Below are 25,491 nucleotides of genomic sequence, written 5' to 3'. Positions count from 1 at the left end.
TTGTAGGGATAATCATTTCCTTGATTTTCTGCCATGTGTCTCTGTTTTTGGTTTCATACAGTATGTACCTTTTTGTGTCCGACTTCTTTCCCTCAGCAGTACGTTGATGGGATTGGCCGTGTTGCTGCGTGTGGTGGTCCACTTTCATTTGGGTGAATAATTGTGAGCCTCCATCCCGCCTTTTTTTTTTAATTAAAAAAATTGTTTTTGACGTTTATTTATTTTTGAGAGAGCATGAGCAAGCAGGGAGGGGCAGAGAGAGAGGGAGACACAGAATGGGAAGCAGGCTCCAGGCTCTGAGCTGTCAGCACATGGGACCTGACATGGGGCTCGAACCCACGAACTGTCAGGTGCTTAACCGACTGAGCCACCCAGGCGCCCCTTCCATCCCACCTTTGATGGCTGTCGGGTAGCTTCCGGTTGGGGCTCTATCAAGCAGCACTGCCGTGAGCCGTCTCTTGGATCTTTCCTGCTGTATCTGTGCATGCCTGTTTGGAGGGCACACAAGCAGAAGGGGACGTGCAGGTTGTGGGGCACATACTTTGCTTTACTAAATGACCCCAGAGTGGGGACAGCAGTGGCCTGGACCATCCCCCTCCCCCAGCAGTGTTAGGAGCAACTTCGTTACCCTGAGTCCTCGGCAGCAGTGGTGATGGGGTGCGGCAGAAGGGAGTGGTCCTAAAGGACAGTGTGAGGAGCATGGGAGCCCTGGGGAGGGACCTCAGTGGGGTGGTGGGAAGGGGACCCATGTCATTTATTCTGATGACTCATGAAGACCCAGGCCTACAAGCTGCTTCCTCTTAGGAAGCCACATTCCAAGGCCCTAAACACTGGGCCTCCCTCTACCCAGGAGCTATTTTCTTGAAAATGCAGAACCTGGGGGGAAAAGGAAAACTCCAGTTCCATTCAGCCACCCACAGCAGGAACTAGCCATCCCCTTCTCAGTGCCTCAGTTTCCACACCCCCCGGGTGTCCTGAAGAGGGTTTCATGAAGGAGATTGGACTGGGCACTGGGGTCCACAGGTGCTGTCATGGGCTCAGGATTGAGCATAGAGGGGCAGCATCAAGACCAAGGCTGAGCCCAGGGGGTACTGTTGTGGGCCAGATGGCAGGTGCTGTCATGGGCTCAGGGTACCAGAAGCATCATTCCAGGGAGGTGCCTAGCAGCAGCCTCCGTTGTGGCCCCAGCGGGACCTTGCCATGACTGCACTATCTCCTTCTCAGGATCCTGCCGCTGCCTTAGCTGGGTGAGCCCCAAACCCTGGGGCAGAGACCCAGTCCCTGCTACCATGAATAAACAAACCGTGAGTTCTAGAATTCTCACACAGTAGAGATGCTCTGCCCCACCCTGCCCCCACGTCCTATTATGAGGGCCAGTGTAGGTCAGGCACCTGCTAGCCATGGCATGTGGGCCAGGAGATCTTCAGAGCCTCACATCTCCATTTTCTTCTGCCAAACTTGGAAATTCCCTCTTTTCAGAAGGTAGGGCTTTTGGGACATGGGAGAGGGGCAGGGGAGGGGGTGTCTTTGCCTGGGTTTCTGTCCTCCTTCCTGAATTGGCCCATATCCTGATGGGCACATCCTCACCAGACTGCACAGTGTACCAACTTAGGGGCCCAGATAGTGTCGAAGCACTTCCAGTTGGCAAGGGTGACCATGAACATGAGGGAAGAGTCTTGTTAGAAATCGGGGAACAAGCTAACAGACGGGGATCAGATGAGCTTGTTTGGGAGGTGCAATCTAGGAGAACCAGGACTTAGGATGACAATGTGTGAGGTATGAGTGACTGTTCACCCTCTGTAAGGTCTCAACACCCTGTGAGGTGGCCTTTACCAATGTCTCCATTTCACAATGGGAAACCAAGGCCCAAGGGACTTAGGTGGCTTGTGGAGCCAGGGTTCAATACTGGTTTTCAGTAGACTCTAGCCACTGAGTGTTCCCTGTGTGTGTGATGGTGTCTATGGCGAGGTTGATCCGCGACACCTCACACCCCCAAACAATCCATCATGGCTCCCCTCTGACTGAACCGCTGTCCTTGGTGCTGGCACCTGATGCTGGCATCTCCAGGCTGAATCCTGCAAATCCTTTGTAAGGAGGTAGGAGTCTGTGTTTTGGATGTGAGCTCTGAGGAGTGTTGTTCCCCGAGCCCGGGGAACACACTGAAGGTGTGGAGTGTAGCGGCGAAGCCCAACCCCGCCCCCTAGGACTGTCACTTTTTAGGTGGTGAGGCTCTTTCTGCAGGACCCTGGCTCCACGGGGCCCTCAGCTTTGTGAGAAAGGAGAGGGCAAGCCTCTGGAACTCCTCTTCCCTCCCAAAGTGGAACAGCCCCCATCGGGGCAGGCTGTAATCCAAATCACAAGGTAGCCACAGACCTACCACAGCATGTGAGAAGAGCTGGAAATGCGGCTCCCCCTTGGGGGGAAATGGAAAATAGGACAGCAAGCCATTGGATAGGAACATGGGCAAGAGTGGAGCCTTGAGAAAGCAAGGCAGGACAAAACTCAGTGGAGATGTGGGGGCCCGTGGGGAAGACCTTGGTTGAGGGTAAAGGTATTTAGCCGCGGAAGTCTGTGGCAAGGGAGCTGACCATCTACACCTGATGGTACCAGGAGCCCTGGGACATAGCAGAATGAGCCAAAACATCAATGGTGTGTGTGTGGGGGGTGGTTTCTGTGAGGCAGGGCACACCAGATGTTTCCATTAATGTGTCGGGGTCATCATAGGCTATTAACCTTGTCTGTTTATCAGTGGACCCCTCCACCGCCATCATGGACCCTCCCTAGGCAAGGACAGGCCTTGGTTACTGCTGCTGAGTCCCTGATGCCCTGCTTGGCATTGCACACTGAGCTGCTGAGGGAAACAGACTTTCTGGAGTCATGCCAGCTTCTGACGTCGTAAACACATGTCTAGCTTTGCCTCCATGAGGATCTGTGACTGCATGTTAGCAGCTTGTGGGCCAGTCCAACCTTGACAGCAGGCTAGATACAAAAAACCCTTTTTATTTGTCTTTAATCTTGGTCTCCAACCTTTGCTGCAGAATCTCTCCCTCTCCTGTCCGAGATGGTCCAGTTCAAGATCTCAGTCTTAAACCAGTTCAGCGCAGCTCCCTCTTCTCCCACTCCTGCTGTTGGGGGTGGGGCGGGGCAAGGAGGGGGTTGACAAGCATCTCTACTCACTTTCTCATACGGTCACAGAGAGCACACCTCGGGGAGGTCACCTGCGAAGGCAGGCGCTGGAGTTGTACCAGGCGACGTCACTGTCCATTGCTTTCTGACCACAGCCGTAAGCCATCCTGCTCACTTGTGCCCCATCACTTATCCCTTGACTGGCAAGTCGCTCCTCAGATGAGTCTCCTCCTTCACTCCCCTAGCCATCTGCTTATGTAAATGAGCGGGCAGAGAGAAACCCTGGGGATGGTGGCCGTCCAGTTCCCATTGTGTGGGGGACTGCTTTAACATGTGGGGCATCTGCTGCCTCTAGGCCTTTGTCATTTGCAGGGCTGTATGCGAAGCCCTTCCCCACGTGTGGTGGCCAGAATGTGGCTCTCTCTTCCTCGATAGTCTGCTGCCGTGTGCAGTGGTCTTGAGAGTCTGCACAGGCCTGGCATGGCCCCCTTTCTACCTTTTCCTTAGAGCCCTGGTTCCAGGCCTGTGGTCACACCAACATCGCCTGCAAGATGGTGAAGGGGAAGCTGGTAGAGGTAGGCAAGTGGCCATGGCAGGTGAGCATCCTGTTTCTGGGCGCGTATGTCTGCAGCGGCTCCCTCATCCGCCATCAGTGGGTCCTCACGGCTGCGCACTGCCTGGAGAGGTCAGTCGGGGTGGCCAGCCGTTCCCAGGGGCTTTGCTTTCTGGCATGGGGGGTGGTGCCCAGTAGATCTGGGGATCTGGGAGTAGGGGCCTGGCTGGGTTACCCTGTGCTCAGTCTGTGTGTCTGTAACCACGTATGGCCTCACTGCTGGCAATCTGCCTCCTACCGTGGCCCTGTAGATCCAAGGACCCCAAAAAGTACTCCGTGAGGGTGGGAGTCCAGCAGGTCTCAGAAATACGGCACTTGGCTCCTGCTCACTCGCATCGTGATCCACGAGGATTTCCACAACCTTCTATCCCAGGACATTGCCCTCCTGAAGCTCAGGGACCCCATCTCCTGGTCCCCCCTCATCCAGCCTGTCTGCCTACCCAACACCAAATTCAAGCTCTCGCTCGGGACCATGTGCTGGGTGATCGGGTGGGGACATAAAAATGAACAAGGTGAGTAAAGGCAGGCAGAGGTCCCAAGACTGCAGCCTCTTCGGAACACAGCTCTGACGTGGGCTCGTTTGTTCATTCCCTTCTTCACTCGTTTAGTCCCTCAGCGAACATTCCCGAGCACTTACGCTTGCTACACACTATCCTGACCTTTGCTGATAGGAAGAGATCCATAGTGCTCCAGTGTAAAGGACACACATGGGCTACGTGGGCCTCGTTTCCCAGAGTTGAATCCATTGCCAACCCCTCACCTTGCAGCATGGCAGGGAAATTAATCCTGGGCCACTAATGGGATTCCCTGTCTACAAGTGGCACATGGGCCATGATCTCAGGAAGTATTGAGGCACCGGACAGCCATCATACATACTTGTTACCTCAAGGCACCAATGATCCCTGGTTGGTGCCACCCTAGAGTCCTAGAATCGAGGAGTGTTTGTGGGATCCTGCCCTCCAGGGGATGGCACATTTTGGGCTCCTGGGTCTTGACACCTTGGCAGGTAGCCGTGGAGCAGGGTTTCACCCTTGTTGAAACCTGAACTATGACAGTAGTCTCTCCTGGTCCTCATTCAGGGCTTAGATGCTGCTCTGAGCCCCCTGGGAGGCTTTTGCTTGGTCTTTCTAAGGAGTTTGGGTGTTTCAAGAGTCAGGCTGTGGGATGGGGCCTTTATAAATTACCATCCCGGGACAGTAGCCCTGTCTCACAACCCTGGTGAATGTGGACAACTTCAAGACGGAGATGTGTCAAGTAGTTGAAGGGATGATGAGGCAGGATCTCTCTGTCTCTCTCCGTCTCTCTCTCTGTCTCTTCAGAAGCCTCAGGTAGCCCCTACAGTCTTCAGGAGGTGCCCGTCAGGATCGTTAGCAACGGTATCTGCCGTCAGCAGTACCAGTTTCTCTTCTTGAAGAAAGAGAAGAAGTTCATTGGGAAGGACATGCTGTGTGCCTCCTCACAATTGGGCATGGACTCTTGTCAGGTGCGGGGTGTGTGGCCCAGGGGAGGCAGGGGACCTTCAGGGATCGCGTCTTCCTTCTCACACGGCACTGGGTGACCTGAGGAAGGTCTCCTTTCCTTGGCCTTCCGTTTCCAAGTCTGTAAGATAGGGGGAAAAAACTCCTTGTGCCTGTCCACAATAATGGTAATAATGGCAATGCTCTTCAGGTCTCTTGGACATTTCTGAACATCAGTCACATGCCCAGATGTGGGCCCGGTGCTGGCAGAACTGGTTTTCATAAATGGCATCGTTCCGTAAGTGTGTGTCTGTCTCTTGCATCTTCGGTTCAACATCGTTTTTGAGATTTATCCCTATTGAAAAGTGCAGCTCTCATTCATTAATTGACATCTCGAGCTAGGATATTCTCTTGTGACCATGTCACAATTTATACACTCTATTGTTTATAGCATTGAGGTGGTTTTCAGGGTTTTTTTCATATCACAAACCGCTGCTCTGAATATTCTTATACACATCTCCCTATTTACGTGTTCCAGAATTTCTCGACAGGATGTGTCCTGCAGGGAACTGGGGGGTCATAGGCTGTGCGTGCCTTCATCTTTAATAGTTTTTGCTGGGGCGCTGGAGGGCTCAGTTGGTGGAGCATCTGACTCTAGATTCAGCTCAGATCATGATCTCATGGTTCATGAGTTTGATCCCCACATCAGGCTCTGCGCTGACAGCATGGAGCCGGCTTGGGATTCTCTCTCTCTCTCTCTCTCTCTCTCTGCCCATTCCCTGCTCTCTCTCTCTCAATAGAAAAAAAAATACTAAGGGGCGCCTGAGTGGCTCAGTTGGCTGAGTGTCTGACTTCGGCTCAGGTCATGATCTCACGGCTTGTGGGTTCGAGCCCCGCATCAGGCTCTGTGCTGACAGCTCGGAGCCTGGAGCCTGCTTTGGATTCTATGTCTCCCTCTCTCTCTGCCCCTAACCTACTTGCATTCTGTCCCTGTCTCTCTCAAAAAAATAAATAAAACATTAAAAAAATTAAAATTGTTTTTGCCAATTGTTTTCCAAAGGGATCGTGTTAATCCATATTCTTACATCAGTGTTTGAGAATTCTGTTCCATATTGTTGGCAACATTTTTGGCATTGTCAGACTATAAAACGTTTTCCATCCTGTTAGATGAGAAACAGAGCAATAGTATCCCGTTGTGGTTGCAGCGTGTGTCCCCAGTGACCAGTGCAGCTATGCGTCGCTTCCTGTGTGCATTCTCCATTCGTGATTCTTCTTCTATGAATCACTTACTCAGCTGTTCTGCACATTTTCTATTGTTTGCCTTTCTCTTTTTATTATATTTTATATTTTGGATCTTGGTTCTGTGTTCCTTGTGTATATGGCCGATATCTTGTCCCGGTTTTTTAATTTATCTTTTCATTATGTTTACACTGTCCTTTGCTGAGCAGCAGTTTAGATTTTATTGAAGTCAAGACCAGATGGACTTAATATACAGAAAAAAAATATATATATGGAACATTCCATCACAAAACAAAAGACGGCAGCATACACTTCCTTTTCATGTGCACATACAACATTCTCCAGGAGAGCTTGATCACATGTTAGGCCACAAAGCAAGTTTCAGTGAATTCAAGAAGACTGAAACCCTATCAAGCATCTCTTCTGACCACAACAGTATGAAACTAGAGATCAGTGACAAGAAAAAAACAAAACAAAACCAGAACTGGAGAAAACAGAAACGTGGAGGCTAAACAACACGCTACCAAATAAATAACAGGTCAATGAAGAAATCAAAGAGGAAATTAAAAAATACCTCGAGACAAGCGAAAATGGAAATACAATGGTTCAAAATCTTTGAGATGCAGCAAAAGCAGTTTTTTAAAAAATTTATTAAGTGTTTAATTTTAGGGGCGCCTGGGTGGCGCAGTCGGTTAAGCGTCCGACTTCAGCCAGGTCACGATCTCGCGGTCCGTGAGTTCGAGCCCCGCGTCGGGCTCTGGGCTGATGGCTCAGAGCCTGGAGCCTGTTTCTGATTCTGTGTCTCCCTCTCTCTCTGCCCCTCCCCCGTTCATGCTCTGTCTCTCTCTGTCCCAAAAATAAATAAACGTTGAAAAAAAAAATTTTTAAGTGTTTAATTTTAATTCCAGTATAGTTAACACACAGTGTTATATTAGTTTCAGGTGTACAATATAGTGATTCAACCATTTCATACATCATGACTCAGTGCTCATTATGATAAGTGTACTCTTAATCCCCTTTATCTGTTCCACCCACCCCCCACCCACCTCCCCTCTGACATGTTTTATTTTAAATGAATACCCTCAGTTAAAGTTACTGCTTTTTTCCAAGAAGAACATTTTTTCTACTTGAAGCATATTTCAGAATATATGGTTCTAAAAGATAAATATAAAACATTCCACCCAACAAAAATAGAATACACATTTTCCTCAAGTACACATAGAAGAATCCTCTGGTTAAATCCCACAAAAAGAGACATAATAAATATTACAAATTTAAGAAGACTGAAATCATACCAAGGATAGTTTCCAACCACAGTGGTATAAAACTAAAGATCAACAACGGTAAAACGAAGCTGGAAAATCTACAATGTGTATATTAAATATTTAATATGTAAATATTAACACACTACTGCACAAGCAATGGGCCAAATAAGAAATAAAATGGCAAATTAAAATATGTCTCAAAAGAAAGGAAAATACAATATTCCAAAACCTATGGGATGCAGCAAAAGCAGATGTTAGAATAAAATTTATGCTATAAATGCTCATATAAAGAGGAAAAGTTCAAATAAACAACATTACACCACAAGGAACCAGAAAAAGAAGAAACAGCTGAGATTTAGTAGAGGAAGGAGATAAAAAAATCAGAAATAAAGAGAGACCAGAATAAACAATAACATAACACTGAAAGTAATGAGCAGTTTTTCCAAAAAAAATAAACAAAATTGGGAATGCTTTAAAAAGCAGTTCTAAGAGGCAAGTTTATAGTAATGCAGGCCTACATCAAGAAACAAAATCTGAGACGATCTAATTTTACACCTGAAGGAACGAGAATAAGAACAAAGGAAGGAATAAGAACAAAGTAGAAGGAAATAATGAATATTGGAGTGTTACAAATAAAATAGAGACTGAAGAAACAATAGAAAAGATCAATGAAACTAAGAGCTGGCTCTTTGAAAATGTAAAATTGATAAACTTTAGCTAGACTTATCAAGGAAATGAGAGAAGACTCAAATAAAATCAGAAATGAAAGAGAAGTTCAACCAACACCACAGAAATACAAAGAAAATGGATAAATTCCTAGAAACATACAATCTTCCAAGAATGAGTCAGGAAGAAAAAAAAATTGGAACAGGCTGATTACTAGTAGTGAAAGTGAATCAGTAATCAAAAAACTCCCAACAAACAAAAGTCCAGAACCAGATGGCTTCACAGATGAATTCTATCAAACATTTAAAGAAGAGTTAATACCTATCTTTCTTAAAGTATTCCAAAAAGTTGAGGAGGAAAGAACGGTTCCAAATTTATTCTACAAGGCCAGCACTACCCTGATACTAAAACCAGACAAAGACACTATAAAAAAAAGAAAATTACAGACCAATAGCCCTGATGAAAATAGAAGCAAAAATCCTCAACAAAATATTAGCAAGCTGAATTCAATAATACAGGAAAAGGATCATTCACCTGATCAAGTGGATTTGTTCCAGGGATGCAAACATGGTTCAGTATCTGCAAATCAATCAACATGATATACCACATTAATGAATGGAGGATAAAAATCATATGATCATGTCAACAGATGTAGAAAAAGCATTTGACAAAATTCAACATCCATTCATGGTAAAAACTCTTAGCAAAGTGTGTATAGAGGGAAGATACCTTAACATAATAGAGACCATATATGACAAACCCACAGCACATCATACGCAGTGGTGAGAAGCAGAAAGCTTTTCCTCTAAGGTCAGGAATGACAAGGATGTTCACTTGCCAATTTATTTATTTTTTATTTTTAAAAATTTCACCTGGTTTTTACTTTATCTTGCTGCTTTCATGCAACAGAGTACTGAAGATTAGCCACAGCAATCAGACAAACAAAAGAAATAAAAGCCATCCAAATTAGTAAGGAAAAAGTAAAACTGTCACTATATGCAGATGATATGATACTACATATAGAAACTCCTAAAGACTCCATCAAAAAACTATTAGAGCTAAGAAAGAAATTCAGTAAAGTTACAGGATACAAAATATAAAGAAATATGTTGCATTTCTATACACTAAAAATGAAGTAGCAGAAGGAAATTAAGAGAACAGCTCCATTTATCATTGCATCAAAAAGAATAAAATACCTAGGAATAGATTTAACCAAAGGTAAAAGACTTGTACTCTGAAAACTATAAAACACTGATGAAAGAAACTGAAAATAACACAAACAAATGGAAAGATATACCATGCTCATGGACTGGGAGAATTAATCATTAAAATGGCCATACTATCCAAAGCAATCTACAGATCTGATGCAATCCCTATCAAAATACCAATAGTAATTTTTGCAGAATTAGAATAAAAAATACTAAAATTTGTATAAAACCACAAAAGATCCAGAATGAACAAAGCAGTCTTGAGAAAGAAGAAATAACTGGAGGTATCACAATCCCAGATTTCAGGCTATACTACAAAGCTAGAGTAATCAAAAGAATATGGTACTGAAACAAAAATAGATACAAATCAATAGTTAATCAAAGGAGGCAAGAATATACCATGGGGAAGACTGTCCCTTCAATAAATAATGTTGGGAAAACCAAACAGCTACATGCAAAAGAATGAAACTTGACCACTTTCTTACAACATACACAAAAATGAGCCCCAAATGGATTAAAGATCTAAAGGTAAGACCCCAAGCCATAAAACTCCTAAAAGAAAACATAGGCAGTAAACTCTTGCACATCAGTCTTAGCAATTTGTTGTTGAATCTGCCCCCTCAGGCAAAGCCAACAAAAGCAAAACAAAATTAAGGCAATTGGGACTACATCAAACTAAAAAAGCTTCTCACAGCAAAGGAAAACATCAACAAATGATAAGGCAACCTACTGAATGTGAGAAGGTATTTGCAAATGATATTTTTGAGAAAGGATTGGTATCCAAAATATGTGAAGAACTCATACAACTCAACACCAAAAACCAAAACCAAAAACCCACCCAAAAAACCCTCCAAAAAACTCAGTCTGATCTAAAAAATGAGCAGAAGACCTGAATAGACATTTTTTCCAAAGAAGACATACAGATGGCTAACAGACACATGAAAAGATGCTCAACATCACTCATCATCAGGGAAATACAAGTCAAAACCACGATGAGATACCGCCTCACACGTGTCAGAATGGCTAAAATCAACAACATAAGAAACAACAGGTGTTGGCAAGGATGTGGAGAAAGCGGAACCCTCTTGCACCACTGGTGGGAATGCAAACTGGTGCAGCCACTGTGGAAATAAGTATGGAGTTTCCTCAAGAAGTTAAAAATAGAACTACTCTATGATTCATTAATTCTCCTGCTGGGCATTTATCTGAAGATAGTGAAAACACTAATTTGAAAAGACATATGCCTCCCTATGTTTATTGCAGCATTATTTACAATAGCCGAGATACAGAAGCAGCCCAAGTGTCCATCCATAGATGAATAGATAAAGAAGACATCCAATGTAGTTTTGGACTTTTTAATTTTCTTTTAAAGCTTATTTTGAGAGAAAGAGAGCACGTGTGAGTGGGGGAGGGGCAGAGAGAGAAGGAGAGAGAGAATCCCAAGCTGACTCTGCACTGTCAGCATGGAGCCCTATGCCGGGCTCGAACTCACAGACCTTGAGACCATGACCTGAGCCAAAATCAAGAGCCTCACACTTAACTGACGGAGCCACCCAGGCGCCCCTTACTTTTTTCTTTTCTAATACAAGTATTTAAGGCTACAAATTCCCCTCTTAGTAAATGCTTTAGCCTAATGCCACATATTTTAATATGTAGCATTTTTACTGTTATCTGGCTCTAAATATTTTCTATAATTCCCATTCTTATTTCATTTTGACCCATGACTTATTTAGAAGTGTGTTTTTTTGATTTTCAAATACATGTGTACTTATTTGTTAATGATTTCCAACCCAATTTCTGTGTGGTCATAAAATAGGCTCTATGGCGATACCAGTTATATGGAATATGTTGTAACTTGCCTGGCAGCCTGGTATGCAGTTAAGTTTTAAACATTTATTTCATTATTATCTATTTCTATTAATTTTTCTTCTGCTTCCTTTGGGCTTGATTTGGTTTTCTTTTTCTGTCTTCTTGGACAAAAGGGTTTACCCTTTCTAGTTTTGCATTTGAAGTATTTAAAACCATAAAATCATCTTTTTAAAAAAAATTTATTTATTTTGAGAGAGAGAGAGAGAGAGAGGGACAGAGAGGGAGAGAGAGAATCCCAAGTAGGCTCCACACTGCCTGTGCAGAGCCTGGCACGGGACTTGATCTTATGATCATGACCTGAGCCAAAATCGAGAGTTAGACGCTTAACTGAGCCACCTAGGTGCCCAAAACTTATCTTTTAACTAAACGTTGGTTTCATCTCTTAAATTCTGTACTGTTGTGAATTCAATTATCACTACCTTACTTAAGAATATATACATAGAATGTGATTTGAAAGGAAATGGATGCATTGCCTTTAAAAAGTAGTACATAGGGGCGCCTGGGTGGCGCAGTCGGTTAAGCGTCCGACTTCAGCCAGGTCACGATCTCACGGTCCGTGAGTTCGAGCCCCGCATCAGGCTCTGGGCTGATGGCTCAGAGCCTGGAGCCTGTTTCCGATTCTGTGTCTCCCTCTCTCTCTGCCCCTCCCCCATTCATGCTCTGTCTCTCTCTGTCCCAAAAATAAATAAACGTTGAAAAAAAAAATTAAAAAAAAAAATAAAAAAAATAAAAAAATAAAAAAAAATAAAAAAAAATAAAAAAAATAAAAAAAAATAAAAAAATAAAAATAAAATAAAAAAAAAGTAGTACATAAATGCAAAAATTAGAAAATGAGACTCTCCTATAATCAAACTCTCCAGAAATTTCCACCCTAAGTTATTTAGCTTCTATCCTTAACATTTCTTTTCTATACATATATGAAACCCTAAATAAGTTTTAGGGTTGTTTTCTAGTTTTTATTTATTTCTAACTTTTTTAATAATTATTTTTGAGAGAGACAGAGACAGAGAGCAAGCGGGGGAGGGGCAAAGACACACACACACACACACACACACACACACGCACAGAATCTGAAGTAGGCTCCAGGCTGTGAGCTGTAAGCACAGAGGCCAACACGGGACTCAAACCCACAAACCGTGAGATCATGACCCGAACGAAGCTGGACGCTTAGCCAACTGAGCCACCCAGGCGCCCCTCTAGTTTTTATTTTTAATGAAAGATTGTATTATAATTTTATTCAACTTTTTAACTTTCACTTGAAATAGATCTTGGACTGTCTTGGACTATCTATATAAATGCCTTCCATTCTCGTTGAATACTGAACAGTAATTCTTTCATATTGCTGTGTCTTGATCTATTTAACCATTCTACTGATAGACATCTGAACTCATTTCAATATTTTTCTGCCATGCTAGAGTAAAAATCTTTGTTCATAGATCTTTGCACATTTGTTCAAGTATTTCTCTAAAATAAATTTTTAGAAGTGTAATTACAAGAGCAGTTGTATGCACATTTAACATTTTAAGAGATACAGACAAATTAGCCTCCTCAAATATTTTGACCCATTTACACTAATACCAACAGTATATGAGTGCCCTTTTCTCTACGTCATCATCAGCATTAGGCATTATTTTTATTTTAACTTTTGTTCCTCTGGGAGACTAAAACTTTTATTTTTGCTTTAATTTCATGAAATCGAGCAATTTTGTAAATTGCCGGTGCAACAGGATATTAAATAGGAAGTTTCAGTGAAGTCATCAAAATACAGTATGTATCAGGGTTCAAAGATAGTTATGTGACATTCCACTATGTGTACATACCAAAGGGTCAAGAGAGTAGAGTGGGAGGTGATTTTATGAGGAGGATTTCTCTGGAAAGAGCTGCTCCTGTATGCTCACCCTTCCCCCTTTAAGGGATGGGGGTGGGGTGTCAGATCTCCTGGGAGGGGTTTCAACAAGATCATTCAGGGAGTGTGATATGTGCCCACTCAGGGGCAGAGTCAGCTGTCAATCTGCTCAAGACCCAGAAAGCAGGAAGTACCTGGGGGATAAGCTGGTTTTCTTGCTTCCCCACCCTCCAGCTTTAACTTTGGCAGGTTCAGGAAACAGGTTAGCAAGATGGGGTTGGAGCGGTTGCTGAAGGGAAGGAACAGGAAGGGAGGGGGGGAGAGGGGAGCGGATCTGGCTTCCTCCTTCCCAGGCGTCCAAAAGCCTTAGACAGCAGTGGGGAAAAGTTCTTACTTTAAATCAAGTCTGGCGTTGTAATTATTGTGTGGGAACGCATATTCTGATTTCTGAACTGAGATATGTTTATGTGACAGTGTCCTCATAGCGCCTATGATTACATTAATCACAGGGAGCAAAACCTTCTGGTTCTGCCCAAGTGTTTACCCAGGGTCAGAGAAAGAACTCACCTTCTAAATCAATTGTAAAATGACAGAGGGAGTCTAGATAAAGATGCTTGCTGTGTTCAGTGTACCATTTACACTTTTCCCTGCCATTGGCTCATGATTTTCTATTAAACTACTTTTGTTTTTATTGATTTGTCAACACTCTGGATATTATATGCTGTAGTAATTATCAGGAAGGAGCTTCATGTCTTTTCAACTTAATTTAAAATGGTGTATACATATATGTGTGTCTATACACACACACACACATACATACATACATACATACATATACACATACACGTATGGGGAAAGATTATAAAACAAATATGGTACAACATGAACAATTAGTAAATCTGGGTAAAAATATTATACTTGCAACTTCTCTGTGAGTCTCAAATTATTTCAAAATAAAAAAGTTATTAAAAACTTTGGGAACTGGAAATTTTAACCATTTATAACATGGTTCACAATATTTTGCCCTATTTGTCCATCATTTGCCTTTTTTCAGTGTGGATTTTTTTTCCGTAGAGTCATTTAAAATTTTAACATTATTTCCCTTGATGATAGTGATTTTTGTGCTAGGCCTAGAAGTACCTTTCCCACCCTAAGATAAATTATTCACTTATACATGTTCTCAATTCTTTTCTTTAAATATTTTAATTTTGTTTCATCTGGAAGGTCGAGAGAAGGCATCCATTTTATTTTTCTCCAAATATAGCCAGTTATGTAAATTATCTTTTATTGAATGCTTTTAATGTGTTTTGGGGCAATGAATAGAAATGCCCCCTTTAGGGGAGCCTGGCAGGCTCAGAAGAGTGTGCGACTATTTTTTTTTATTTTTTAATTTTTAATGCGTATTTATTTTTTTTAATTTATTATTTTTTTTTTCAACGTTTATTTATTTTTGGGACAGAGAGAGACAGAGCATGAACAGGGGAGGGGCAGAGAGAGAGGGAGACACAGAATCGGAAACAGGCTCCAGGCTCTGAGCCATCAGCCCAGAGCCCGACGCGGGGCTCGAACTCAGGGACCGCGAGATCGTGACCTGGCTGAAGTCGGACGCTTAACCGACTGCGCCACCCAGGCGCCCCAATGCGTATTTATTTTTGAGAGAGAAAGGGAGACAGCGCGTGAACGGGGGACAGAGCGTGAGCGGCGAGGGGCAGAGAGAGAGGGAGACACAGAATCTGTGTCAGCACAGAGCCTAAGAGCCCGATGTGGGTCTCGAACTCACAAACCATGAGATCATGACCTGAGCCGAAGTCAGATGCTCAACCGACTGAGCCACCCAGGTGCCCCGAGCATCCAACTCTTGATTTCAGCTCAGGGTCGTGGGATTGAGCCCTGTACCAGGCCCTGCATTGAGCCCTGAGTGTGGAGCCTGCCTGGAATTCTCTTTCTCCCTCTGCCCTTCTCCCTGGCTCGAACTTGCTCTCTCTCTCTAAAATATAAAACAAAGTTCCTTTTTAAAAAAAAGGCACAGTGTCTCCTGGAAGACAGACTAATTGTTCTGAAATATAGTTCTTACACTGTAGTAGACAAGAAAAATAAGAAGTACACATGTTGAAAAGAAGGAGGTAAATTGATTACTGTTTATAGATGATGGTCTCAGGACCTACAAAATTAAAGAGAATCAACTAGATCCAGAAAGGATGCTTGTTACAAGGTAAATACACACACACACACACACACACACACTATATATATATATATATATATATATACACACACATTTGTAAATATATATATTTACCTTGTATATATACATATTTAAATATATATATTTAAATATATATATATTTACCTTGTATACATATACATGTATTTGTATATACATATACATATATATTGTGTATATATATATTACCTTATAATATATTTACCTTGTGTATATATATACATATATATATAGTATGTGTATACATAAATATATAGAAATATATATAATGTATATATATAAATATGTATATATAAATGTATATATATTTAAGCAGAAAATATAATGAAAGAAAACATATTGCTCACAGCAGAGATACAAAACACATAGGCATATACTTAAGCAGCATCAGGCAGTAACTGTATGGAGAAAGCTGTAAACCCCTCACTCTAGACAGAAAGAAATAGAACAAAATAGTCTATTTTCCGTAAGTTAATCTATTAATTTCCACCAACATTGCCACATGATTTTCTTTTTGACATTATTCTAAAATTGTTCAGTTGGAATGAACGTGGGAGAACAGCCAGGCAAATTCTTTAAAAGGAGGATAATGAAGGAGGACTTGCCTTACCACATACAAAAGAAAAACAAGAATTCAAAAGCTACAATAATTTAAGAGTGGTGTTGGCAAAGGAATGAGACTGCAAGAGGCAGAAACAGACCAAAACAAGATGGGAATGTAGGATATAATAAAGGGGGCATTTCTTTTTTTTTTTCTTTTTTTTTTTTTAAGGTTTTATTTTTAAGTGGTCTCTATACTCACTGTGGGGCTCAAACTCACAACCCTGAGATCAAGAGTTGCACACTCTTGGGGCGCCTGGGTGGCTCAGTCGGTTGAGCGTCCGACTTCAGCTCAGGTCACGATCTCGCGGTCCGTGAGTTCAAGCCCCGCGTCGGGCTCTGGGCTGATGGCTCAGAGCCTGGAGCCTGCTTCCGATTCTGTGTCTCCCTCTCTCTCTGCCCCTCCCCCGTTCGTGCTCTGTCTCTCTCTGTCTCAAAAAAAATAAATAAATGTAAAAAAAAAAAAAAAAGTTGCACACTCTTGGGGCACCTGGGTGGCTCAGTCAGTTAAGCATCCGACTTCGGCTCAGGTCACGATCTCACGGTTTGTGAGTTCAAGCCCCGCATCGGGCTCTCGGGCTCTGTGCTGACACAGATTCTGTGTCTCCCTCTCTCTCTGCCCCTCCCCCGTTCATGCTCCATCTCTCTCTCTCTCTCTTCAAAAATAAATCAACATTAAAAAAAAATAAAATAAAATAGAGTTGGATGCTCAACCGACTGAGCCACCCAGGCATCCCATATGCCATTTTGTTTTAAGTTTGTTTCTTGCTCAACAGCATAAACCTGGATGCTATTTTTGTTGGTACATCTGGGAGAATATCCTTTAATCCATTTACCAAAAAGAATGTTGCGTTTTGTTCCCCCACCTTGCCTTTTGGGTTGATTTTGTTTTCCACTCCACCTTTCTGCTGTTGGTTTGCAATTTGTCACGTCTCAGTTTCAGTCTGCTATCGGTCACCTTGCATTTTCCATGCTCATATTTAACATTTAATATTAATATATGAACATCCAGAGTTCATTGGCATCTTCAGCTTCCTCCTCAGCAGGATGAGACCTTCCTTTCATTTTCACTTTCTTCACTTCCATCCCCAGACTCATCCTCTTGTTGAAAAGGGTGAGCTGAACTCTTCTGTTCTACCTAAGAGTTTTTAGTTGACTCTCTGGGGCTTTCCAGGCCTACACTCCTATGAGCTGCCACTAGCAATGATGTTGCCTCTTTTATTTCCACGATACTTACTTTTTTCATTGCCTTGGGCACTTCTCCTCTGAACGACCTGGAATGGAGCTGTGTTTTTTCTTGTTGCCGACCTTCTTGGACGTGCTTCTTACACTTGATCATGAAGCGTGGTGCTCATCTGGCATATCGTCTTTCAGGGAGAGAGCCACTCCTTCCTGTTCCGCTATGGCATTTTTACTTCAGGAATGAATGCCCTGCTTCCTAAAATGTGTTTTCTGTAGCTGTCAGGATGACTCCATGCTCTGATGGGATGTGCTGAGTCAGCTCCATGAACAGATTCCCTCAGATCTGTGTCCCCTGCGTGCAGGATCGCCCTCCCCGCTCATGGTGTACTTTTTTTTCCTTCATAGGTCGGATTCAGATTTATAATGTCTTGTTTTAGAACGTGTTTCATTTGTTCTTTCATCCAACAGACACCCCGTGCTGGGCCCTGGGCCAGGCACAGGACAGTGTGGGTGCAGGGCCCAGGAAGGGTACTGGCCTGGGAAGGGAGTGTCCCATGGAGCACCATCCACACAGCACGACCCACACGGCCTTTGTGTTTTGTCTTCTTCCTCCAGTGAGGCTGGGCTCCTTTTAAAGGCGTGTTGAGAAAGGCACCCCCTGTATCAAGGCATAGAATCAAGACTACGCTTCCCTTGAAAAATATTAGTCCATGTTCTGGAACATTTGAAAAACATAAATTACCTGCTCCTTGAATGCCGGGGAGAAGTTACCCAGGAAACCACGTGGGCCTGTTTCCCTTTGAGGGGTAGTTTGTGGACAGTATTTCAAGTTGTTTTGCCCATGGTTATTGGACTTACATGATTTGCATTTTCTTAGAAATTACTCATTTCATCCAGAATTTAAATACGTAAAGAGGAAGTTACATTCTTCAGATTCTGAGGGAGTGTATTTTCCCTGGATGCAGTTCTAGCCTCTTTTCTACTCATGCCACAAAGTATTTGCATCTCCTTCTCTTTCTGTTTTTCTTGGAAAGATTTACAAGGTGCTAATCAATTTTGTTGTTTAAAAAAATTTTTTTTAGTGTTTATTTTTTGAGAGAGAGTCAGAGCGTGAGCAGGGGAGGAGGGGCAGAGAGAGAGGGAGACACGGAATCTGAAGCAGGCTCCAGGCTCTGAGCTGTCAGCACAGAGCCCAACGCGGAGCTCGAACTCACGGACGGCAAGATCATGACCTGAGCCGAAGTCAGACGCTCAACCGACTGAACCACCCGCCCTCCCCCTATTTTGTTGTTTTTGAAGAATGACCTCTTGATTTAACTTCTCAAGGCTATGATTTTCTGCTTTCTAATGCATGGATGTTCTCCTTTTTGTCTTTATTAATTCCTTTTCAAGTGTCTTGAGCTGAATGCGCAGGGATACATAATTGATGATAATAATGAATAACTTAGTTTCATTCTCTCTTGTTCGGTAAAAATATTTAGACTGGGACTCTTCCGTGTGCAGTTCAGGCCCCTATCCCCCGGACTTTGCCACATGTGGTATTCTTTTTGCCCTACACAACAATCGTGGATTTTAATTCTGTTTTTCCTTGAACATTTTTGAAAATTAACTTTTCCTTTGATGGGGTAGTTCCCATTTTGTTATGGGCTCTGGTTTTATTTCATTGTGGTAAGAGAATGTCCATTTTTGAGATTTCTCTCTCTCTCCACTATTCTGAGTTCTCTTTTTCTCTGAGCTCCCAGAGTCCAGTAAGTCTCGGGAAACAGCCCTCACGTTATCATTAGCTTGATTATCAGTGTCTTGATTTTCCCCTTCATCTTTCATATTCTTGCCCTGCAAAGGCACCTACTCAAATCTTTTTCTTACATCTCTTTAAAGATGTCTGTATCTCTGAAAAATGCATAGTGTTGCTGAATGTGTATTTTAACTTGCATAAATGATATTCTGCTACATATCCCCTCCTGTATTTGTTTGCTGAGGAGTCTCAATTTGTTAGAGAATCCACATGAAATGGTTTTATTTTTTCAAGTCACTCCCCTCCACATGTCCTATGTCAAAGCTTCTTCCCTCCCCCAAACATCATTTGGGGCAGAGTATACAGTTTTCAGTCACTTTTAGTTACTATACGCCCTGTCTGATTACAAGTCTTGATTTAAAAATCAATTTGATTTAAACCTTGCCAAGTTCGACCACATCTCCCTCCTCCAGTGCTCCTGGGGGATGAGGGGTTCCCTGCCTTGCCAAACTGTCAGGGAGCTGGCAACTGGAGTGGACACTCTTGTGTCTCCCTCAACTCTTTTTCTACCTCAGCTTTTTTTTTTTTTTTCAACTCTTTTTTTTTTAAGTTTATTTATTTTGAGAGAGAGAGAGAGAGAGAGCATGAGAGGGCATGTGCACAAGCCGGGCAGGAGAAAGGGAGTAAGAGAATCCCAAGCAGGCTCCACACCAGCGCCGTGGAGCCTGACGTGGGGCTCAATCTCACAAACCATGAAATCATGACCTGAGCCGAAACCAAGAGTCAGACGCTCAACTGACTGAGCCACCCAGGTGCCCCATTTTCCCCCAATTCTATATGCATGATCACTGCTTCCCCATCCCCTCACTTTCAATCTGCATGCATCTTTCGATCTGAAATGAGTCTCTTGTAGGCAGTATACAGATGGCTCTTGTTTTTTTTGTCTGTTCCGTCACTGAATGTGACAGAGCATTTAGTCCATTTACATTCTAAGTAATTAGTGGTAGCTGTGTATGTGTTGCCATTTTGTTAACTTGTTTTATGATTTTTGTAGTTCTCTGATTTTTTTCTTCTCTTACTCTCTTCTCTCACAGTTTGCTGGCTTTTAGATATGCTTGGCTTCCTTTCTTTTTGTTTTTGCATATCTATGACCAGTTTTTGATGTGTGTTTGCCATTAGAGTTGTATATAACATCTTCTGCATATAGCAGTCTATATGAAGTTGATGGTTACCTAAGTTTGAACCCATTCTTTCTTCTTCTCCCCGCTACCACCCCACATTTTAGGTAGATGGTGTCATACTTTACATCCTTTTATTTTGTGAGTCCCTTGACTGATTTTTATAGATATAGTTTTTACTGGTTTTGTGGTTCCTACTTTTCTTACTCCCACTTATGGTCTTTCCTTTCCACTTAAAGCATCCCCTTTAACATTTCCTATAGGGCTGGCTTGGTGGTTCACCCCCATCAACCTTCAGTTTGTTCTCTGTATTTAAGAGTCTCTGATGGTTTGCCTCCCTCTCTGTTGGTAACTATTTTTTTCTTTCCCTTCCCCCATGGTCTTCTGTTAAGTTTCTCAACTTCCACATGTGAGTGAAATCATATGATATTTGTCTTTCTCTGACTGACTTATTTCACTTAGCATAACACCCTCCAGTTCCATTCATGATGTTGCAAACGGCAAGATTTAATTCTTTTTCATTGCCTAGTGGTAGTCCATTGTATGTATATACCACATCTTCTTCTTTTTTTTAATGTTTACTTATTTTTGAGAGGTATAGAGACAGTGCACGAGCAGGGAATGGGCAGAGAGAGAGGGAGACACAGAATCCGAAGCAGGCTCCAGGCTTCGAGCTGTCAGCACAGAGCCTGACATGGGGCTTGAACTCATGATCCACGTGATCATGACCTGAGCCGAAGTTGGATGCTCAACCGACTGAGCCACCCAGGGGCCCCTATACCACATCATTCATTAGTTGATGGACATTTGGGCTCTTTCCATAATTTGGCTATTGTTGATAGCGCTGCTATAAACATTGGGGTGCATGTTCCCCTTGAATCAGCATTCCTGTATCCTTTGGATAGATTCCTAGTGGTGCTATCGTTGGGTTGTAGGGTAATTCTATTTTTAATTTTTTGAGGAACCTCCACACTGTTTTCCAGAGTGACTGCGCCAGTTTGCATGCCCACCAACAATGCAAGAGGATTCCATTTTCTCCACATCCTCATCACCATCTGTTGTTTCCTGAGTTGTTAACTTTAGCCACTCTGACTGGTGTGAGGTGGTATCTCAATGTGGTTTTGATTTGTATTTCCCTGATGATGAGTGATGTTGAACATCTTTTCATGTGTCTGTTGGCCACTTGTATTTTTCCCTCTCCTGTTCAGCTTGATTGCTTTCCATAATTCTGTACTCCAGGTCACTGATCCATTCTTCTGCTTCCTCTAGTCTACTATTAATTCCCTCTAATGTATTTTTAATTTCATTTATTTGAGTTTTTTATCTCTGATGGATTCTTTTTTGTTTTCTGTCTCTTTGTTGAGGGGGTCACTGGGGTCCTCCAATCTTTTGTCAAGTCCAATGAGTATCTTTATGACCATTACTTTGAATTCTCTATCAGACATATTATCTCTATTTTGTGTAGCTCCCTTGCTGTGATTTTGTCCTCCTGTTCTTTCACTTGGGACATATTCCTCTGTTTCCTCATTTTGTCTAACTCTCTGTGTCTGTTTCTTTGTGTTAGGAAAGTCAGCTGTGTCTCCTGTTCTTGAAAGTAGCAAACTTATGAAGAAGAGGTCCTGTTGTGCCCTGCACTGCAATATCCCCTGTTCACCAGAACCTGGCACTTCAGGGGTGTCCCCTATGTGTGTTGTGTGCACCCGACTGTTGTGGCTGAGCCATGTTTGCCTTCAGTCCAGTCACCTGCAATGGCCCTCTTTGCCTGTTGTGGGTAGGGTTTGGTCTCTGTGTTGTTAGTGGGTCAGTCTGGGGCTGCCTTCAGCTTGAGTTGAGTCAGTCCAGGCGTTTGCAAGAACTGTGGTAGCACTGAATCGCTGGGTATTTTCCCTGTGTTATCCCCTGAAAACTTTCATCAGTGGGTGGGGCCTACTGTCAGATCAGATGTCTGCCCTCAGTCCACTGCTGGGACCGCTGATGGACTGGTATGTGTGGTTATCTTCCCCTCTCCCTGGGGCAGGAGTCACCTTGGAGTGGTACTGGCACCCTGCTAGGCTGTGGCACTGCTTTGGATTGTCTCCTGCCAAGGGCGTGTTGGAGGGAGTGTGTCTATAGGAGAATGTGATGTGGGGTGCCCAATGCCGGCAAGGCCTGTGCTCGTCACTGCAGGAGGATGAGCTGTGGCTGCCTGGGAAAACTGCTGAGGCCAGCTGGGATAGAGGGGGCGTGTCCATAGGAGAATGCAGGGGTGAATGCAGGGGTTTGCACCTAGTTTGCAAACTAGGTGGAGAGTGTTCTCAATGAGCTGGTTCCTGCAGGTGTCTGTATATCTAGGCTGGGGGGTAGGAGAGGCAGGCGGCACCTGCCAGCCCTTTTGTTCCTGGAGAAGTCTCCCAAAGATCCCTGCCCCTCCAGCACACACTCTGAGATTAGTAAGTATGTCTCCTTTTCATATACCCTAGGTGTTTTTTAAGCTGCTCCTTCTGTGCTGTATCTCCCTGGCTGTTTGTTATGCCATCTCTTTAAGGCCAAAGACTCAGTTTCCTATTACCCTCTGGCTCTCCCAGAGCTGAGCCACTGATTTTTAAAGTTCTATTAAGCTCTACTGCTTGTAAGAACCAACAAAGTTAGGCCCCTCTAGTTTTCAAAGCCAAATGTATGAGGATGATTCATTTTCCCAGTGGGGATCCCCTATGCCTGGGGTGCCTGGTGTGGGGTCTGCTCCTCTCCCTGCCCTGCACCTGTGGCATCCCTTCCTCCCATAGACAGTATTGCAGGTCAGTTTGGCTCCTGATTGGCTGTCCACCCTTCCTACCCTCTTCAAGGTGACCTTTTCTCTGCATTTAGCTGTGGTGAGTCTGTTCTGCCAGGCTTTGGGTCATTTTCTGGTTTATTTACTCTGATGTGGGTGTTCTCTAGGTGTATCCGTGGGACGAGGTGAGCCCAGGATTTTCCTACTCCCATCACCTTCCTCAGAAGTCTCCCAAGTCTCTTTCTCTGCTTGTTACTGTTCAGGGTGTCCTTACATATACTAAATATTGACCTCTAGTTGGTTTTAGACCGAATAAATGCCCTATCTTAATTCATCATCTATCTTCAATGAGATATGGTGTCCTTCACTGAACAGTCATAAATTTGATGTACTTAAGCCCAACACATCTCCCTTCTTCAAGTTTGTGGGTTTTGAGTCTTACGTAATTTTTAAAAAATGTTTATTTTTTTTTTTCAACGTTTATTTATTTTTGGGACAGAGAGAGACAGAGCATGAACGGGGGAGGGGCAGAGAGAGAGGGAGGCACAGAATCGGAAACAGGCTCCAGGCTCTGAGCCATCAGCCCAGAGCCCGACGCGGGGCTCGAACTCACAGACCGCGAGATCGTGACCTGGCTGAAGTCAGACGCTTAACCGACTGCGCCACCCAGGCGCCCCCAAAAATGTTTATTTTTGAGAGAGAGAGAGAGAGAGAGAGAGGGAATGAGTGGGGGAGGGGCAGAGAGAGAGGGAGACACGGAATCCGAAGCAGGCTCCAGGCTCTGAGCTGTCGGCACAGAGCCCGACGCGGGGCTCGAACTCACAGACCGTGAGATCATGACTTGAGCCGAAGTCAGATGCTTAACCAACTGAGCCACCCAGGCGCCCCGAGTTTTGTTTTAAAACATATGCTTCGGGGTGCCGGGTGGCTCAGTCGGTTAAGTGTCCGACTTTGGCTCAGGTCATGATCTCACGGTCCGTGAGTTCGAGCCCCGCGTCGGGCTCTGTGCCGACAGCTCAGAGCCTAGAGCCTGCTTTGGATTCCTTGTCTCCCTCTCTCTCTGCCCCTCTCCCACTCATGCTCTCTTTCACTCTCAAAAATGAATAAATGTTAAAAAAAATTTAAAAAAACCATATGCTTCATCTTAAGTCAAAGTCGTGATCCTACATGTTTTTAATGAGCTTTACCTTTTTAACTTTTCACATTGAGGGTTTTAATTCCTCTGAGGTTTTGTTATGGCAGGCAGGACCCAAGTTCATTTTTCTTCATCAGTTTTCCCACCATTACAAGAGACCACCTTTCCCAGAACTTTCTGGAACATGTGCCACATCTCCTCACATGCAGATATCAGGTTGGCTCTCCATTGCATGATTGGTCAATTTTCCTATTTTTATGCCAGTGCCACAGTTTCTGTACCACCAGCCGGACTCTCCAATTTGCTCTTTTTTCTCAGACCTGTCATGGAATTCATGGCCCAGTGTCCTTCCATATCAACTTTAGAATGCTTTGCACAACAAGGAGGGGGCTGGTTTGCATTTCAAACCGCTCACTCTGCAAGCAGGAGTATAGGAAAGAAGGTGGTCAAGGGCAACACCTTGGAGGCCTCCCACGAGTTAAGGGAGGACAGAGGTAGAGGACCCGGGGGTTCTGGTCAGAGAGGTCGCAGGAGAAGGGAGAGAGAGGCCAGTGTGGTCCTGAGCCGGGGCCCCGGTGCCGAGCTTCTGTGCCACAGAGCAGGCTCATAGCCATGTGACCAGGGACAGCACTTGCCTAACGCAGCTCACGCTAAGCCTATGGCCCAGGAAGGTGTGAATTTCGGCAGGGCCTTCAGCGAGGCTCTCCCCTCCTGCCGCCTCCCTCACGTCTCCCTCCTCCCCTCCACAGGCTAACTCTGGCAGCCCCCTCGTGTGTCAGGTGAACAACTCCTGGATCCAGGTGGGGGTGGTGAGCTGGAGCTTTCGCTGCAACCGGCGACGCTTCCCAAGCATCTATACCAGCACCTCCCACTTCACCTACTGGATCCAGAAGCAGATCAGTGACATGAGGTTCATCAGCAGGGCCAGCGCTGCCTTCCTGAGCCCGGTCACTGGCCACATCCTGCTGGTGTCCTTGGGCTCCATGTGGCTCCTGTGAGCGGTGTTTCCAGGGCAGGCCTGCCCGGAGGCCACTTCTTCCTCCCTCCGTCTGCCCTCAGGAGAAGTGGAGACCCAGGGGACACGTGACATCAGGGCAGAGCGCCCTTAGGGGAGGGTCCAAGAGCTGCTGTGTTCAGAGTTGTTCAATGAAGATGCTCTTGAGTTTTGCGCCACAGAAATCATCATCTTTCTTCTCGACTGTGGCCAGAACCCTCCGGAGCCTCCGCAGCCCCGGGGGGCCTGTCTGTCCTCTCAAGGGGAGCCTTTCCTGAGGGGCTTACTTGTGCTTTGTGCTGGACATGTTTCCCCCCTCAGGGCTGCGCTCTCCCCTTCTGCCAACTTTAGGGTGGGACTCTGTGACCCCTAAGCCCTGCTTAATCCTGTCACCACCTCAGCAAC

General features: G+C 44.2%; 1 protein-coding gene across 1 annotated transcript; it reads left to right on the top strand.

The window, feature by feature from the left end:
• Positions 1 to 1,317: 1,317 nt before the first annotated feature.
• On the top strand, positions 1,318 to 25,274 carry LOC123605586 (putative serine protease 46). Its single transcript, XM_045492654.1, is given in 6 exon segments — positions 1,318 to 1,482; positions 3,634 to 3,811; positions 3,991 to 4,044; positions 4,046 to 4,251; positions 5,059 to 5,222; positions 24,842 to 25,274. Coding segments are annotated over 6 exon segments (933 nt in total). The 5' UTR covers positions 1,318 to 1,400; the 3' UTR covers positions 25,091 to 25,274.
• The last annotated feature ends 217 nt before the right edge of the window (positions 25,275 to 25,491 follow it).

Source organism: Leopardus geoffroyi, chromosome A2 (genome assembly GCF_018350155.1).
Source record: "Leopardus geoffroyi isolate Oge1 chromosome A2, O.geoffroyi_Oge1_pat1.0, whole genome shotgun sequence".
Classification (NCBI taxonomy): Eukaryota; Metazoa; Chordata; class Mammalia; order Carnivora; family Felidae; genus Leopardus; species Leopardus geoffroyi.
Note: the sequence above shows the minus strand (reverse complement) of the source record. Positions and strands in the feature narration are given on the sequence as shown.